The 19,617-nt window shown below is 41.6% G+C and overlaps 1 protein-coding gene across 8 annotated transcripts in view; it reads left to right on the top strand.

The window, feature by feature from the left end:
• Positions 1 to 19,617, top strand: part of NBEA (neurobeachin) — a 564,577-nt gene that overhangs the window by 486,824 nt on the left and 58,136 nt on the right. For all 8 annotated transcript variants that reach the window (XM_083169798.1, XM_083169794.1, XM_083169792.1 and 5 more), the window contains 2 exons: positions 4,618 to 4,758; positions 16,581 to 16,700. In XM_083169798.1, the coding sequence (XP_083025924.1) occupies positions 4,618 to 4,758; positions 16,581 to 16,700 (261 nt within the window). The remainder of the gene's footprint in view (positions 1 to 4,617; positions 4,759 to 16,580; positions 16,701 to 19,617) is intronic.

The raw sequence follows: 19,617 nt of genomic DNA, 5'->3' as shown, positions 1-19,617 counted from the left end.
AGGGGGTCATTCTGGTTAATTCTTTGGCACGAAGGAGTTATAATTTTTTCTGCACATGAGCATAATGATTTGCTTAGTTGCCGATCAGTTCGCACAGACCGATGCAGGGCGTGGGGCTGCAGAGTCGGGTGTCACCCATGGGAAATCCTAGTGTTTCATAGGCGTTCCCATGGGATTGCGGGCGGAAGGAGGTGTGCTGGGGTGGGCCGCTGACATCACATGACGTCAGCCACCCATCCTGTCTTCACCCGGAAACCTGCAAATATAAGTCAGTCTCCACTGACTTATATTTGCGGGCTCTGGATAAATCATTTGATGGTCGATGACCATTTAATGATTCCTCCTGCTGCTGGCACATGCGAGGGGAGGTGTCTTTATGACACATCCCCCCCTCGCATGGTTGTGAGGGGATATGGCGGCAGTCTGGCAGGCCCGCTGCGAGCACAGCAGCTTACCGGGTAAACCAGAATCAGGGCCTCAGTCCTGCTCACTCTCTCATCTGCCCCACCTGTTCTGTTGCCCGTCCCAAGCCCTTTCTCCCCACCCCTTTTTCACCCTCTCTCTTTAACGGTCAGTTCACTCTCTCTCTAGCGATTCTCTGACACTGATGAGGAGGGGTCAGAGTTCAGTCTTAAGCCCCATACACATTACCCAATTTTTATAAAGGCCCCTTTTTTTAAGCAATGGCATTAAAAAAAAAAAACTAGTGTTTATGCTCAATTTTGTCAATCATGTGCTTTCCCTCGCATCATTAACAACCCACCCCCGCCGGCTAAACATGCAGGTCAGTTTGGGCTATATAGCCAAGGACCTGCATGAGGTATGAGGGTGGTGACTTAGCTGAATGATATCAGTTACTATGTTTGACCAGCGGCACCACCAATATAATTAACTATATTGGCGGTGCTGCTAATCGTCTAGTGTGTACGGGGCTTGACTGCTATTGCATTGTGAGAACATCAATTTTGTTATGTATTGATTATATTTTGTAGATGTTCCTATTAAGAACCCCCTGTTTATGGTTACGGGACAATGCCACCTGGCCATTGTGACCACCAGCGTTTGTGCCTCACTAATATAACACATGTATTCACATAGATTGATAAAGAAAACAAACACAACGTAGACCGCTTCAGACAGCTTCAACCCACCTTAGACCTAGGCTACTCCTTTCATACATGGGTGATGACCCAGATAATTCCAGAGCCCCCTCCCCTTAACAACAGAACAGAGCTTTCCCTGGCCAATCACTTTCATTTAGGTGTCACCCGGGACATCAGACATAGGCCAGGTTGTCTAACCGGGGTGCAAGTCCTTGGATAAACCCTACTAGCAAAAAGGGTCGTAGACCCAGGGCTCTCAACGCTTTCATAAGCCAGACCCATCCAGGGCTCTCAACTCTAGACGCTTTCATAAGCCAGACCCATAAGCTATACCCTTCCAGACATAACCCTAAATCCGAGTTTCAGTAAGTTCATTGTATATTCGGCTTTGGTGCTGTTGCCGTTAATGCTGCTAGAGACTACAAAAGTTAGAAACCTTCTCCTGTTAAAAACGCACCCAAAAAACTCTAAGAATGTATTATAGTTTTGTATTGCTTTCCTCTGCTTGTCCGAGTATCCAGTGTTCTTTCCTATATTTGGGTCATTATAGTTCACGGTTACGGTCAATGACTGGTGTTTGAGGCATTGCACGCCCTTCCACTGAGCGCAAGAAATGTTGTTTGTTAATACGTGAGCTGATTGAGTGGCAGGAGATGATGATCATAACAATTATGCACCAAATGAGTGTGTCGCTGGAAGCGCAGGAAGAGATAAAGCCTTCAGGCCTCTTACTGTAATAATGCAAATGAGCGTATTGAAGTGTGAATACTTCTGGCAATATCATCCTAGTTCTGGGAGGCTTTTATATGATCTGTATGTTTATGTTCGGGAAGGGAAATGTTCAGCCATTCGGCTGCGAGTTAGGAGAGTTTAAGGAACACATTTTGTTTTGATCATGCAGTAGCGCTGTCTCCTGTACGGTCCTGGCACAGTTGGTTAATAACATCTACTGTAGACGGATCTTTGTGTTTTCTGGGTGCATTCTAACAATTGTCTATTCGCTATTGTCCTGGAGTTTTCAGACCGTTTCACATATTTTACATCCTATAATATAACTTTACCACTAACTACCAAACTCCTTTTTGCTTAAAAATATTGAATCATCCTATCTTGTAGCATTGCAGTTTAAGTTCTGTACATTCTATCATTTTACTCATGCAATTAGGGCTCTGATTGGAACCATTTACTTCAGATGGGTTCCAGACACTGGATAAACAGTGTCTAGATCAGTGATTTTTAACCTTTTTACCTTGCGGCACACTAAATAAGATTTTAAAATCGCCAAGGCACACCATGAGATCCCCACAGAAAAAAGGAAACCTATTGGCCCCTATATAAAAAAAAAAAACAATCACACTGGTCCCCACAGGTAACAAAAATAAAATACATTGTCCCTTTACATGAAAAGAAGAGACCAGTAAATAACAGTTGAACTGGCGGTGGCTGTAAATTGGTTTGGGCATCTCTAGATCTGGGGGCACACTTGAGAAGAGCTCAAGGAACACTAGTATGCCACAGCACAGTGGTTGAAAAACACTGGTCTAGATAGAAAATAAATAGGTCTACATGGCCAAGCGATAGATTGTATCTTGGGTCAACAGATATAATTGTCGACGCACAAATGGTTTAAAGTTTTTCAAAAGCTTTTCCTGTGGAGCACAGCGGGGTACCTTACCCTAAACCATGGCGAGCGATGCGATACACTAATTGGGGTCACACATTGGGTAATATACAAAATGATACCTCAAAACTGTAAAAATTTTATGTCTACCATTTGCACTTTGACCTTTTGACCTCGTTGATACAGTATGTTGTCGATAATATGGGGTCAACCTATTGACTGTCTGGTCTAAATCTTGTAGATCAATTCCATCACACCTCTTCACATGACCCTAGCTGCTTTTTCCCATAGAAAGAACTATAGCTGTGAAGCTGGATCTCTTCAGATTGCTCCACTCCTTTTACTACCCATGTGTGACTTTAGGGGTTAGAACCCAGCAATGTAAATTGCTCATCTGCCATCAGCAGTGACAGAACTAGTTACCATTCACCGGAGCAGATGCTTAGTGGAACCGCTGTCTCGGCTTGAAAAGAATGGTAACTTATCCTGATACTACATCCCTTATTGCTATGAGTTGCTTCCAAAATGGACCCTTGTATTTAACAGTACATTGTCTGCATTCATAGGTCAATACACTAGGCCTGGGAACAATTATTGAACCGAAAAAGAACACCGTAATGGTGAGGTTCTCTACAGCATGAACTTATAGAGTGTATAGAACTTGTCTGATCACTACACAATAGTCATCAGAGAGTGGTAATGCCCCATTCCAGCTCAACACTCTTGGAATAAGAACGTATGGTGTATATAACGCCCATGGGGGGGATACGCTTTGTTTTCTCAACATGACTTTAATTTTGTTCACAAAATGTAAATTTCAGACCTACTATTTAGTATTGCTGCTTAGTGTCACCGAACACCACCAGCCGTTCTACATGAGCTGTTTTCATCATTAAATGTTCTTCACAAAGCATCCTGTGTGAGCCCAAGTCACTTTCCATTAGACGTGTTGTTCCAGTGATAGGCTTCAGGAGACGTATTGATTTGGTCTGAAGGCCGTCTCTGCACACACTTTCTCCAGGCCGGTCTGAGAAATTCAGGCTTGGGGCAACTAACCCGGTTAGAGGCTCTTATTTCCCAGCACTAATCCTCCCTTTGTTTTGTGTTGTTTTTTTTTTTTTTAACCACTTGACAAGAACTCGATAGAAATGCATTGTATGTGATCACCTCAAGTAAATGTTTTCTGCTGTCAGTCCTGGAACGATTTATTTCTAGTTTATTGAGCATCTAAAATAATGTTTCAATGGTAGCGTTGTTGTGGTTTTTTTTGCTGATACAACTCTTTAAATATCATACTGGATGAAGAAACTGCTGTTCAGAACAACCCTCCACAATAGCAATATGAGCATAAATGAACCAAGCAGTTGTGACTGTAGTAATAGCGCACTCAGCTGTGTTTGTGTCAGCAGGTGATCAGCGTTTCCATATACATTGTACTGTGTACCCATACATAGCTTAGTACGGGTTCTTTCTCAAGAACAACGTGAGAAGCAAATCAAGTTGTCACTTAGCTTGCTGGAATGTGACATGTGTATGTCAACACTTAAATGCACCACGTTTTCTGCTGATCCCGATAGAGGAGGCTGCTGCAGTATTTTTACATATTCTACAACTATTAGTGAAAGCTGCTGTTTAATGTAAATTCATTAGGCTGTCAGGTGTCAGCATTCGTTTGACAGCATCTAAAGAGTTATCGGTGAAATCAGATACCGCCTTTCTCCTACTGCCTCGCAACATTCAAGAAATGTTTCTGTATGAAAGTTACACCTTTGTTGGGGAACCAGCGTACGTACGTGACTGAGTGATTGCCGTATGTTTTTGGAGCAGACGATAAAAGCGTCCTACACCGCCAAAACGAATATTAACCCTGTAATTTTTGTACCTGTTTTCTAGCCTATCGGTGCTTTGAATCCAAAGAGAGCAGTGTTTTATGCAGAGCGCTATGAGACGTGGGAAGATGACCAGACGCCACCCTACCATTATAACACACATTACTCCGCATCCACCTATACGTTGTGCTGGCTAGTTCGCATTGTAAGTATGCATGTTATGTTATCGAACTGGCACAGTGTATGTTTAGAATGTTGACCTTGACAGAGTGTCAACACTAAAATGTCTGTATTCAAAATGTTGACATGGGAAGAATATTAACAATGACAGAATGTTGACAGTCAGTTGTTTATTACTGTTAGGGTTAGGCTATGGTTAGGGTTATTATTATACTAACGAAAAACCACAAGGTCAACATGTCTACTCTCAACATTATGCTAATGACGACAGTTGATATATTGACCTCCTGTCCATGTCTACATTCAGAATATGCAAGTAATACCCCTTTCATAATGCACTTTAAACCCGGATTGTTGCCGGGTTAAGGTTTGGTAGGAAAGCACCAAACCTTATAACCCGGGTCAACAACCCAGCAATTTCACCCAGGTTATAAGATAAGAAGGGTTAAACTTGGGCGCATGTTTATAATGGGCGGGGTGCACCCTGGAATATGTATACAACTTGAAAAAAACAAAGAAAAGTTATTCCTACAAGGAGCACTATTAGTCAGTCTCCAATAAGGCAGCACTCAGAGCCCCCGATTCACTGCTCCCGATTCACCTTGTTTTTTTTTTTTGTTGTTTTTTTTTGCCGAATCGGGCTGTTTTCACTCCTTGTGGTGAATCTTTTTCACTGAAAATCTGATTCGCCCTATTCAATGTCCACTGTTCGCTGCCGGCCAGTTCTCCATTTCATGCTCGCTGCAATTCGCTGGTGTATTTCAGTGGGGTTTTCACTGTGATTCGCCGAGAGTGTATTCACTGCTAGAATGGAGAACTGCTTTCAGCATGATTTTCGCCATGATTCACTGTTTTGCAATAGACATCTTTTTAAGGTGAACTGGAATGTGTTCTTTTAAAATATATATATTTTTTTTTGGGGGGGGGGGGGGGGTTTGGTGTAAAAAAAATCAGTAATTCTAATATGTGAAGGGGCATGCTATTTGGATTCATGTGCTTGCAGCACATGAATATATACTTATTTTAAAAAAATATATTATTTTTTTTTTTACACATGACATCAGCAGGGGGAGACACTCATTATATATTTACTGCACACTGGTCCCACTCATTACATATGCACAAGCGGGACCAGCGCAGCGGCTCCCTCCACTGCATCCACTTCCAGCTCTCCCTCGCCGTCATTTATTCAACGTTTCAGGGATCAATTCCCCATTATCAGGATCCTGAATAAGGGGACTTGATCCCTGGTAAAAAAAAAAAAAAAAAGTTGAAATATTTTTCAAAAATATTCAACCAAAATCCACCTGTGCTGAAAGGAAATTACTCTGTAGTGTAATACTGGAATATCTGAAGAACTATAGCTCAGATTAAAGTGGATCTATCTTGGGCCTAACTGAGATCTTGCCACACCGAGGTCCATCTTTGTTACGTTCCTTACGGAAATGACTGACAGCAGATATCATCTGTGTACATCTCCACCTCCGCGACTGGCGTGCGTTCTACCGCAAAGAGACTGTTTAGTGACTAATTGCTAATTCCATTAACTTGTCAGATGTTTGCTCGTTTCACAAAATCTGAAATGTTATCAGTGAAATCAAATTCCATATTGACTTGAAAATGTAAAATATTCCGAGCAATACTTATTTGAGTGACACGTATATGTAAGAAAGTTTTCATTTGCATCAACTGTGGTTAATACCAAGAATCCTGTGACCGCAGGGCTGAGAGCAGAGTTCGTACAAATGACTAACACCTGTAAATGAAGAAACTCTACTATTTTACCAGTTCCCACACAGCTGTAAGAGGCCTTATACTTGGTGTATCCATCACCAGGGGCTGGAGGCAACGCAAGCAAGTGGCCCCCACCTCCACAGTTGTTCTGCCTTACGGTTCCGCCCTAGTATGCAGCAATGATTAAACAGCTGCTGGTGCTGTTGCGTATAGTCTTCATCCATATATACTATAGGGAACTAATCCCTATAGCGTGTATATAATATATATATTAATTACTATAATGAATAACATTTAAGGAGACTCACAGGTGATTTAATGATATATATGTAGGCAACCTAACTAACCTAACTATACTACTAAGAAATGTGTTATTTAAATTAGCTGTGAGCCTCCTGCATTGTCATCCATTATTGCATACAGTGTATGTTTATATATATATATATATATATATATATATATATATAACATTAGCAATGAAACAAACAGCGGCACCATTTTTTGTGTTTACCATTTATCTGACAAATTAATTCATATTGACCATATGTTGTCGACCCGTTCACTGTCTACCTATTGTAGATCTATTACACCACACCCATGCACTGCGGGCATAAGGGAAAGTGACCAATCATTAGATGTGACATTATTGTGTTAACAGTGAGTGGCCCAGCTTGTTCCTATGTAGTATGAACAACATGCGCTATCCCTAGGACTGTAACCCTCTGTTACTGGACAAGGCGATCATATACATGGCCTTCCAGCTTTCCCACGTTCTCTTGTAACTCTATCCAAATGTTCCCTAAGAAAAATAATGCCCAAGCCCCTAATAAAAGTTTGTTTGTATGGGATATAGGTTATTAAGGCCCCAAGGGGAAACAAGGCAGCCCTAAGCTCATTACCAATTCAGAGCGGAGGCCAAGAAAAGCATTGTACCCAAGCCACATCACTGCCATGTGTACAGAAGCGTCCACTTATCTGCCCATTCCTTATGCTATACATAAGATGGATGTGCTTACATTAGTGGTACTTTATGTCATATTTTCATTGGACTAATGCAGGGAAAATGCTGCAGCTGTAAATTTGTGGATCATATAGTGTTATACACCGAGGTTAGAAAAATAAGTCCATAAAGTGTAGTACTTCTCCTGGCCTGTCAGGGTACTTTAAGAGGAAAGCAAACAGTCATTTCAAAAAAGGCATAATAAAAAATAATGTGGCCCAGCTTGTTGAATATAAATCTGAGTTGCAATGTGATGCGACAGATCTGAATGTACTGATTAAATTGACACTTGTACATCTGTGTGCGTATGAGTCTGTATTTGTGGTGGTGCTACCATGCAGCAGATGAAGCTTTTTCACGCCAAGTTGTGTTGTGCTGTATATGTGAATTAGTACTTATTGCAAACTGATTCCTGTGCGGTTATGTTCGCAGCCCAGCGTCCCTGGTACACATTGAGTGGTGTATCGCTGCATCTACAGTATGAATAGGACTGTAATATAAAAAAGTCACTACTCTAAACCGCTCGACATGACTCAGTCGCACCAGCCGTTTCATGCTACATGGTGTATTGGGGCTAGTTGACACATCTGTATTGTGATGCCGGGCGAACTTAGACATTTTTTTATAAACGGCGATCATTACCAAGGCACGGTTTATATAGTAACATAGTAATTAAAGAAAAAGACGTTAGTCTATCGAGTTCAACAATGCATCTAGTTTTTATTTAAATTCAATAACAGTAGTTGCTGTAATCACCTCCACCGGCAATGAGTTCCAGAATGTTACTGCTCTAATGGTAAAGAATCCTCCTCTTAATTCAGTATGGAATTTATTTTCCTCGAGCCTCAGTACATGCCCGCGTGTCCTAAGTATGTAGTGAACAAATAATCTCCCAGTTCCATATGATTCCCAATATGCCTTTTAAATGATGTATTATGTGAAAAACCATCCTAGTTTGGCCGGCCTCACGTACCTGAGGCAAACCCGGACTCCGTTACATCCCATCAGTTGTTTTATAGTTCAAAAAGATGGAACACGTACAATTTAGTGAATAAAATGTTTTTGGATGAAATCTGTACTTATTTGTGTTCTGTGTTTTACACCTAGTGTAACGTGTATTGGTTCATGTGTTTAATGCTGTTTTATATCCGTGCTTGCTGTATAGCAACGCCATGTCTTACTACAAAATGAAATGGTAATTTTGCCTGTACGTTAAAATTGACCAGTTGCCTATATATATCCATTGTGTGCGCTAAACCCAATATTTAAACGATCGCACCATATATCATTCGGTGGCGAAATCCAGAAGCACGGTGTCGCTCAAAATATCTTCAGCCTGCACTGCACAAACATCGCACATGTTGGTGTTTACACACTAGACTATGATGTAGAAGTTGTGTCATTCGGATTTGGGTTTTTAGAGGCTCCTGAAAGTTCTCCTCAGACTAAAGGCTATTTGTGGCTGTTGGTTATTTTACTGTGTGATACAGAGCAAAATAATTTCCATGGCGGTGCTGCCTCACAGGGTAATGTATGAAGGCAGGCATAGCCTGGTAACTACCCATCTCTTCATATTTTACACCAGAATGGGCGACACTGACAGGACAAATGTACAAATAAATTAACTCAGAGGAGTGTGCACAGAGTCTACTTTGCAAAATGATATGTGAAGAGATTTTAGGAGTAATGAAGTGTTTGCAAGCAGGGTAATGATGCGGCATTGACGGCCACGCCACCTGATGTAACAAGGATGTGCTTGAAAAGGTGTTTGGAAATTCTGGCTCTATGGAAACGATGTTTTTTCTTGGAAGGATTGTCAAAACAGATCCACCAGAGAATAAGCAATAAATGATCAACTGGAGCATCCATCAATTATAGCTTTCCACAAGAGACAGTGGGGGGAATTTACTAAGATGTGAATTCTACTTCACATATGATGTTGCTATGGGCAACCAATCACATCCTGTCTACTATCTTTAAGAGGGTGCTAAATAAATAAGAAGTAGATTCTGATTGGTTGCCCATAGCAACATCACAGTAGTAGAATTCACATCTTAGTAAATTTCCCCCAGGAGATGTGCAAGTATTAGATAAAGAATAATAAAGAAGTATTAGGGGCCTTCTTTATCAAGAAAAGCCCCAAAGGCTGCAACACACACACACACACACATATATATAAGACGAGCGGACGCGGAATCCATGTAAAGTAATCTGCGTCCCCACGCGGGGCACGCTGCGCTCACCACGCTTCAGGCTCAGTGGCTCGCTGCGCTCGCCACACTTTAGAAAATCAACTCCACGCAGACATGGATAGTGGGGGTATGAAAAGGTCGGGAGGACGCGTAACCGCGTGCGCTCGCCACGCTTCGGGGTGACTTAGATAGTGGGGGTGTGCATGGGTGCTTTTAAAATTAAGTACCATCACATCTCATGGCATGGGTGCTTATACAATGAAAAATCGCATTGCACAGCAAAATTGCCTGCAATGCAATGCGATTTTCCTACGGTGCCGTACGTATGTAAATTGGGCGCCCTGCAAATACACAAGTACCATATGTATGTATGTATGTATGTGTGTATATATATATATATATATATATATATATATATATATATATATATAGTTCCTTTGTGGATCGGCAATGACCCACACTCTCCATTGGCTCCCCGGTGCCCTCCGTAAATGTATCACAAACAGGCAGGAAAATAGCAGACGGCACTCGGAGACTTTTAAATCAATAAAGTATATTAAACCAAATCTATGATGTTCTGGGCCATGGATTTGATTTAATACACTATATATATATATATATATATATATATATATATATATATATATATATAACACGATACGTGATACCGGCACTTCCAAACGTTGTATACTGCGCTTGTTGCCTGCCGTGTATAAGACGCTGAGCTACAGCTGCTGGCGTCTCTGACATGGAACGATGCGACGGCACTCAAGCATAAATAATCACACGGAAACCAGTCCAATGGTTTGTCAACGTTTCAATGGGGTATCCCCATTTTCATCAGGACATAAGAAATAACAAAGTATAACTCACCCATATATGTGCTCAAACACCTTCACCACACGATTCTGTGCGCCGCGACTCCCTCCGCCGCACCACAGTGTCCCGTCACCCAAACAAAATACATACAGCTGACTGTCAAAAAAAACATAAGCGTAATGAATACATATAATCAATACAAAAAGGAATATACACAAGAGAAGAGCAGATACTGTAAGCGTACAGATAAAGCATCATACATTTTTATAAAAAGCAATTTAACCCCAGCGATTCGTTGAGTCCGTTAGGGCTTAGCGTTCCCAAAGTAAAAATCCATCTTGCCTCTCGTTGGAGTAGCAATTTGGATCTATTACCTCCCCGCTGAAGAGGTGGAATATGGTCGATAATTTTGTGTTTCATAGCTGTAGGGGAATGACCCATAGTTGCATAGTGACGGGCCACCGGCTGCTCACTGGTACCTTTCAGTACAGCAGCACGGATCGCCTGTCTATGCTGGGCCATACGAACTTTAAATTGGCAGTCTGTTTTGCCGACATAATATTTGTCGCACGGACATACCAAAACATATACAACATACTGAGTTGAACATGTTAAACGATGTTTAATTTTAAAGGTCTTATCAGTACGCGGATGTTTAATGGAGTCCCCAACCCACATGTAGCTGCAAGTCACGCAGCCAGTACATTTCACACAACCAAGTTTAGGTAAACCAAAAAATGTATTGGGGGACTGTTTATCAAAATTAGTGATGTCACTATGTACCAACATATCTTTTAAATTACGGCCACGAGAATAGCTCGTTACCAGTTTTTTATGTGGCAGGATCGCAAGATCCCTGTCAGTGGCAATAATCGGCCAGTATGATTTGACGGCCGATCGAGCTTCATTGCTTGCTGTATTGTATTGGTTGGGCCAAAAGATGCGGTTGATATTCTTTTTCTTAGATTTGCGTTTAAGGGTTTTAGCACGTGGGATGGCCAGAACTTTATCCTTACTCACTAACAGGTCATTCCGATTGTAACCCCTTTCCAAAAATTTCACAATCATTTTATCAAGTTGGACTTCTAGATCACTGTCATCGCTGCAAATCCTCCGTACCCGCAACATTTGCGAGTATGGGAGCCCCTTCATTACTGAAGGAGGATGAAAACTCACCGGGGAAAGCAGCATGTTGCTATCAGTGGGTTTAACGAATAAAGATGTACTCAATTTGCCATTGGCCAGAGTGATGCGTACATCCAAAAAACAATTTGACTTTCCGAGGTGGTGCATGTAAGTTTAATGGGGCTATTACTGGCATTGTGATTAGTGATAAGATTATTTAAAGATGACATTACATTACATTATGACACCCTGCAATACTTCTATTAAATCTCCACAGGCGGGTATCACATATATATGTCAGTCCCATACCCAGTGCGGTCACGTAACTTTATATCAAATATCAGGTTGTAGACCTATATGAATCACACTCTCATATGTGTTTTTCTCTCTTTATAATCTTATTAGATTTTACTTTATCTTTATTTCCATAATATTATTTTTCCATTTTTCCTTTTTCCTGTGCGGTATGAATATATGCATGTCCTCAGAAAATTTCTGATGCGGCATTTCTACTCTCATAGCACAGGATCCGCATTATGAAGTCCAGAATCGTACCAAGTCAGATTTACCACACCCCTACACAGAGGGTGAGTGACAGGGAGCAGGTACCTGGACACACCCATTCAGACACACCTGTGTTGAGTAATTAACCTACTACAGGTATATAAGGAGCTTCCGGAGGTTTGCCAGGCTGGTCCTGATGAAGCTCCGTTCTGCGAAGTGTACACTGACCTAGAAAATCAGTGTGTTTGACTCCCTTTTCCCCTCCCCACTTATATTGTTATATTTACCTGTGTCTTGGCTGCCGATACCAGGGCGAGCGTACGCCAGTTTCCACTGGGATCGCACGCCCGCCTGAAGCTGCGGTGTAAAGACGTCTGCACCGCCGCTTTCCTTATCACACAGCTAGCGTGAGACAGACGGCGCTGCTATCCACACGCCGCTGCCCGCGTAGCTCTGTGTTACTTCTCAGGAGCAGACGGGAGACAGACAGCAGTGTTATTCACACGCTGCCTGCCTGCACAGTTCCGTTCTGCTCAGCCGCTGCCTCCATACAGACCTCCCGGCTGCAGTGAGAGATTGGCACAGGAGTGGCAGTTCTGGCCAACTCTCACTTACCGGGTAGGCGCCCAGCCCCCACACACATTAAATCGAGTGGTCACAGCGACATTCATATTGGTGTTACCAAACATTATACCACTCACGTAATTTGATTGTGCTGTCCTCCCCTCAGCAGGATTAGGGAGTGATACCAATATCACATCCCGATCCACCAGATTCTGGTGGGATTCGAGGAGCACCACTTTACTTTTGGGCTGAGCAATAAACCATTATATATGGGACAGCAGCGGACAAGCCAGTAAGGACACCAATAGTGGCTGACAGACTTTGGAAACAGAAGTGTCGAGCACTCTTATATTCAATTGTCCATTTGTCTGCCAGCAGTGCCACAGCAGCACCCATACATATCTATAAGGGGTCAGTAGGGGAATTCGGCCACACTGTATAAGGATAAAACATTTATCCTTTTTTATCACACTGTCCGTGTTTTATGTCTGTTACTTGTTGTCAATATTTCGCACCGTTGTTTGTTTTTTATATAAATGAAATAAAGGCTATATTTTAAATAAATTTGTATCTTGAGGTGCACCACATAGAGACATCTCCTTTCCTTTTCTCGATTTATTTAAAGATGACAATGAACCCTTCCAAATGAGGATCATATCGTCGATATAACGAGCGTAGTAAACTACGCTGTTACTAATTAGTGGATCACTGAAAAAAATATCATTCTCAATTGCCATCATGTAAGCATTGGCATACGATGGAGCCACTGAGGACCCCATCGCACACCCAGAGACTTGGAGGAAGTACTGCCCATCAAAATAAAAATAATTTTTCGTGAGCACCATCTCTAGAAGGTCACAAAAAAAGCCAACATCGGGGCCAGAGTATAGCCTATCCATCAAAATCAAATTCTTGGTGGCAATGATGCCCTGTTGGTGGGGAATGCTGGTGTAAAGGGCATTTACATCGATACTGCATAGAATACACTCATCAGGAATATCGGTGAGTTTCTGCAGTGCATTGAGTAATGCGGTGGTATCCTGCAAGGAGAATGGTGAGTTCTGGACAACAGGTTGTAAATACACATCGAGATAAGCAGAAACAGGTTGGAAAATCGAACCCCTGGCAGAAATTATTGGTCTGCCAGGGGGATTCTCCAAACTTTTGTGTATTTTGGGCAATGTGTACAGCAGGGGCGTTTTAGGAAATTCACACGTTAAAACATTCCTAGTTTTGTTGTTAATAACCCCTGACTGCACTGCCGCCAGTGTATACTTGTCTAGCTCTCTCTTAAAGATGTTGGTAGGATCAGATCGCAACAACTGGTATGTCGAGGAATCAGAGAGTTGTCGTTTAATCTCTGCTTTGTAATCGGTAAGATTCTGAACAACAATCGCGCCGCCCTTATCAGCGGCGCGTATAATGATATCCCGTCTAGCACTGAGAGCCGACAAAGCATCAAACTGTGATTTATTAAGGTTGGAATGAATTTTAGTTCTATCCAGAAAAGAGTCCTTAGTAGAAACATCAACCAGTCTAACAAAAGATTTGATTGAAGAATTGTTAGAAATAGGATCAAATGTCGATCTTGGTGCCAGCTTTTGTAGTTCAGATGGTAATGCCTCCTCAGATGGTACCAATGTTTTTGAACCAAAGTATTCCTGTAATTTAAGTTGTCGGTGGAGTTTATAGGTTTCAGTTTTCCATAAAAATGGATCATGATAAGTAGTGGGCACAAAATTCAAGCCTTTCTGTAGTACTTCATATTCCAACGTTGAAAGTGGGGTCGAGGAGAGGTTGAATACTACCTCTTGCTGGTTGGCGGTTTGCCCACCTGTGATCCGCTTCCACTGGCCTCCTCTGCGACAGGGTTTCGACCTCTTTGGGCACGGGTACGCACGGCTAAAGGGATAAATTTATTCCTTTGTGTGCGTTTGCCGCGTTGATCATGGTCGCTGGCGGAGTTGGCTGTATCATTAGAGGAGTCTGACTGAGGACCCCGTCTAAAGCGCCGCCTGTTTTTAAATCGATTGCCAGAATGTGTATTTCCAGTGAGCCAACCATAGACGTTATTGGTTTCATAGTCAGATTTTACTTTCTGAAACTTTTCTTTCTTGTACTTGATGATATCACGTCTGTAGTTGTCAATTTGAGTCTGAATCTTCTCTAACCACTTATCAGTGGTATCAGCCTCCAGGGTTTGTTTGTGTAAAGATTCATATTCGGCAAGTTTAACCTTTGTGGCGTTCATTTCTCTTGTAGATTCTTCCACCACAAGGAGCAATAAATCATAAGAACATTTGTTTAAAATAGCGCACCACTTCTTGCAAAAAGGGACGCTATGCCTGCCGATGGTCGGTATGTTACTGACCCGGAACCCCCTGGGTATCTTTTTTTCAGTGAAATACTCAGATAGAGTGGCTGCATGGAAATAAAAATCAAGTTCACGTCTTTTAAGGCGCATGATTTCATGGAAAACATCAGTTGCAGATAAGTTATCAGTGGAAGCAAGGATTTTGTCTCTTAAGATGATATTATTAGCTTCGCTGTCTGAGTAGGAATGCACATCAGCCGCATCCAACACTACTCTTTCAAATGTGGTTTCCATCATGAGATCACAAATATGTAAGGTAAAATGTACCCGGACAGTCAAAGAAAACAAATAGGTGTCACTATATTGAATACTGACCACCCAATAATGAGATGATGAAGTCTGTCTCACACAGATATGATCCGGTGTGCCTTGTATCCAATGAGCCCCACAAACAAACAAGTGGGTCTTTTCAATGCAACACGATACGTGATACCGGCACTTCCAAACGTTGTATACTGCGCTTGTTGCCTGCCGTGTATAAGACGCTGAGCTACAGCTGCTGGCGTCTCTGACATGGAACGATGCGGCGGCACTCCAGCATAAATAATCACACGGAAACCAGTCCAATGGTTTGTCAACGTTTCAATGGGGTATCCCCATTTTCATCAGGACATAAGAAATAACAAAGTATAACTCACGCATATATGTGCTCAAACACCTTCACCACACGATCCTGTGCGCCGCGACTCCCTCCGCCCACGGCCGCACAGACTGATGACGTCACCACAGTGTCCCGTCACCCAAACAAAATACATACAGCTGACTGTCAAAAAAAACATAAGCGTAATGAATACATATAATCAATACAAAAAGGAATATACACAAGAGAAGAGCAGATACTGTAAGCGTACAGATAAAGCATCATACATTTTTATAAAAAGCAATTTAACCCCAGCGATTCGTTGAGTCCGTTAGGGCTTAGCGTTCCCAAAGTAAAAATATATATATATGTTTTATTTTGCCTGTGTATATGGGTCCTACTGTAAGTTATCACTTGCCTATTGCCAACTGTGCATGTTAAAGTAAATATGATTTATTTAAAAGCGGTGTAAGCAGATCATTCTGGCAGCATGCTGGTATAATCTACCACCAGCTGTGGATGTAACCATGCTGTGGAGAAGTACAACAGCTTTAACATCATTTGTGTGTTTGTAGCTTTTGCCTGGTAAGATTGAGCTAGAATAGAAATCCATCGCACTGTACTACAGGAGAAAGTGTGTAAAACATTCTCAGGTACAGAAAGTGTGTGTTTGTGGGATCAGCCAGTACCCCATGATTTCTCATTTATATAGGAATCAAGTTCCGACATTACTGGTTCCAAACTAATAAATTGTATTTCCATGAATAGCACCGCGGTCTCCGTTTATGGTAAACTGGTAAATTATAAGAGTATACATTTATACTAGTAGTTTGTGGGTAACTGCTACTACTTCCAATTATTACACTTTATTGTTGATCTCAATTCTATAATTCTATAGTGTGATGCTTAATTAGCACCGCGTTCTGTAATATTCTGTTCATGTGTCCTTCCCTAGGAACCCTTCACAACATTCTTTCTCAATATCAATGAGGAAAAGTTTGATCACCCGGACCGAACATTCTCCGCTGTGGCGAGATCATGGAGGAACAGCCAAAGAGACACATCTGATGTAAAGGTGAGGATAAAATAACTTTCTGTGAATTATTTAATCAGCCATACAATGAGATTATATTTGCAATATATGCCTTATAATGCCATTGTATTATTTTAGGTAAGATGCTGTAACTTAATTTCTCCCTACACATCTAGTTCCGTGTGCAACCAAAGTTAAACAACCAATCAGAATGAAGACACAAGCGAGCGGACCCCCCCTCCCCTCACCAGTTCATTTACAGCCCGACTCAGCAGGTCCTGAAGCACAGCCTGGCTTCAATGCAGGACGCCGGCGGGCAATTAAAATGCAGCACCGACTGGTGAGCCAATGAGAGCCTGTGTACCAGCAGCCGCTCTGATTGGCTAACGGTACATGGACTCTGATTGACTCAAAAGCCGGTGCAGCATTTTAATTGGCCACCGGCTTCCAGCATTTTAGAAGCCTGTGCTTCGGGACCTGCTGAGGACCAAGTGCAGCACACAGCAGAGGGTTGCTGTGGGTAAAATGAGCTGCCCAGGCCCTTCCAGAGTCCGGGGCCCGGGACAGCTGTACCCACGGCAGCCCCGTATGGAGGGGAGGGGGGAATGCACCGGTCCTAGGACCAGGGGGTACAGAACTGTATCTGCTGTGGTATATCCCCCGTCCCATGGGCCTTCTGTATGTGCACACTGCACCCATGATGAGTCAGCCTACATCTATGATAGATAGGCCACTGCATACATGTTAGACTGGCACTTGGCTTGAAAAATCACTGTTTGTAGAAATTAACCCTAAAATGTGTAAAATTACATTTACAATAATTCCCGTCTGTATGGTGTCTGTTGCTGTAAAGTAGTTTAAGCAGAAAAAGATGGATAGTATATAGTGGGCGAGATGTACTAAGCCATGAAAAGTGATAAAATAAAGAGTGATAAACCACCAACCAATCAGCTCTTACCTGTCATTTTTAACACAGCCTGTGACAAGGCAGGTAGGAGCTGATTGGCTGGTGGTTTATCACTCTCCATTGTATCAATTTTCAAGCTTAGTGCATCTAACTCCAAGGAGAGAGAAAGATAAATATGGATGGTTAGATGGCGCACGTCATCTGCAGTACTATAGGATACGTACATTTTGGCACCATTTTGTTACTTTGTTCCCCTGTCGCTGTTAGTACTATAATGTGCTTATTTTAAATGTTTCATTTAACCACATAAAATGACTGGTGCTGCAGTGGTTCCAGCAGGGAACATCTGTACAATGCACTATTCTGAGGCCAGTGTACAAATCCCGCTACAATGAGCTGTTTAGAACAATTGACGTCTGATGCTGAGTGCTAACGGTTTTCCTCTTCTATTAAAATCTCTGCTTTAATTTACGTCAAATATTTGTACGAGGGAGGCGAAAAACAAATAAATTCCGCTTTCCCGCTGTTAACTCAATATTTGGTCTACTCCATAAAACACAGCAGGAATTGGATTTGACCTTAAAGTGTCATATTGCTATGGCCTAGACTGCACTGAGCGGTGCATTGCCTGGGGCAATTAATAAAGCATTAATGACAAGATCTATTTAAAACGTGGGCTCGTTCTCTTCAGCCCCAGCTTTTACTCACTTGCCTGGGGATATTATGCAACAATGCACTTTAGATTAATCCAGCAAACACAAGCACTATGAACATGATAGAGAATCACAGTTATTGCTCCTTTTGTAAGCCGTGCACGTTTTTTTTTGTTCCCCCAACCGCGATGATAAAAGTATGCGGATTTCCCAACATTTGTATATTTTATAATATGTTAGTGATTTACATCTTTTACTGTACCAACACGAGCTTCAACTTTCCGGTCCAAATATTTGATCATTAAATTTGTGAATTGTTGAATATATCGTCGGGACTCGCATCTCACCGCAGTATCTGCCGTGTGTACACACCATTAGTTTGGTGATCTCTTAATAAATATATAGCAAGAGGATTTAACAAGAGCAGTGCAAATTTACACATGTATTCATTTTTTTAATTCGTGAAATAACTGACAATCCAATGTTTAAAAAATAAATTTGTTTTGTTTCACATTATTAAACAGAACATTTTGGGCCTGATGCTAAGTAGAAGCAAAATGTGAATAAAGTATGCCTTTAAAGGAAAATAATAATAATAAATAAATAAATATGTTGTTATTATTATTGTTTATTTTATATGGCACCACAAGGGTTCTGCAGCACCAACAATACATAAATATAAATGAGCAAAAAACAATAAAATAACTAATGACAGTACAAGGCAATTTAGGACAAGTACATGGTAAGTAAAGACCGTTGCATCAGGGGACAGCATACTGACACAGTTATCAGGGTGGCAGATATATATATATATATATATATATATATATATATATATATATATATATATATATATATTCTCAGAAAAGCACATGAGGAGAGAGGGCCCTGCTCGTGATAACTTACGTTCTCACTTCAATATATGTGTGTGTATGTATATATGTATGTGTGTATGTACTATATATATATAGAGAGAGAGAGGTGAGGAATGCATTACACTAATTCTTTGTCAACATAGATTGACACACACACCAAAATTCTGTGAAAGCCAGTGTCAACCATTTCATAGTCAACCTTTTGCCTGTTGACCAACAGTGGTCAACCTACTGACTATCAACCTAGACACTGTCGACCTAATAACTCACACCCAAGAGACGCATTTCCTATGGACAATCGCAGAATATCATTTGGTTTAACCCCTGATGGTGCAGGATATATTATTAGAACTCTAGGGTACTCTTTAGGAAATTTAATAGGATGAGAGAATCAGGAAGTGAGAGATTTGGTAAGAAATCTCCGGGTTTTTAAAAGCGGCAATCATTTACACTGCAAAATCAAACCGTGTACATCACAGGTTCTCAAACTCGGTCCTCAGGACCCCACACAGGGCATGTTTTGC

The sequence above is a fragment of the Crinia signifera genome, chromosome 2, assembly GCF_055691185.1.
Source record: "Crinia signifera chromosome 2, ASM5569118v1, whole genome shotgun sequence".
Classification (NCBI taxonomy): domain Eukaryota; kingdom Metazoa; phylum Chordata; class Amphibia; order Anura; family Myobatrachidae; genus Crinia; species Crinia signifera.
This window is presented reverse-complemented; position numbering and strand designations above follow the sequence as displayed.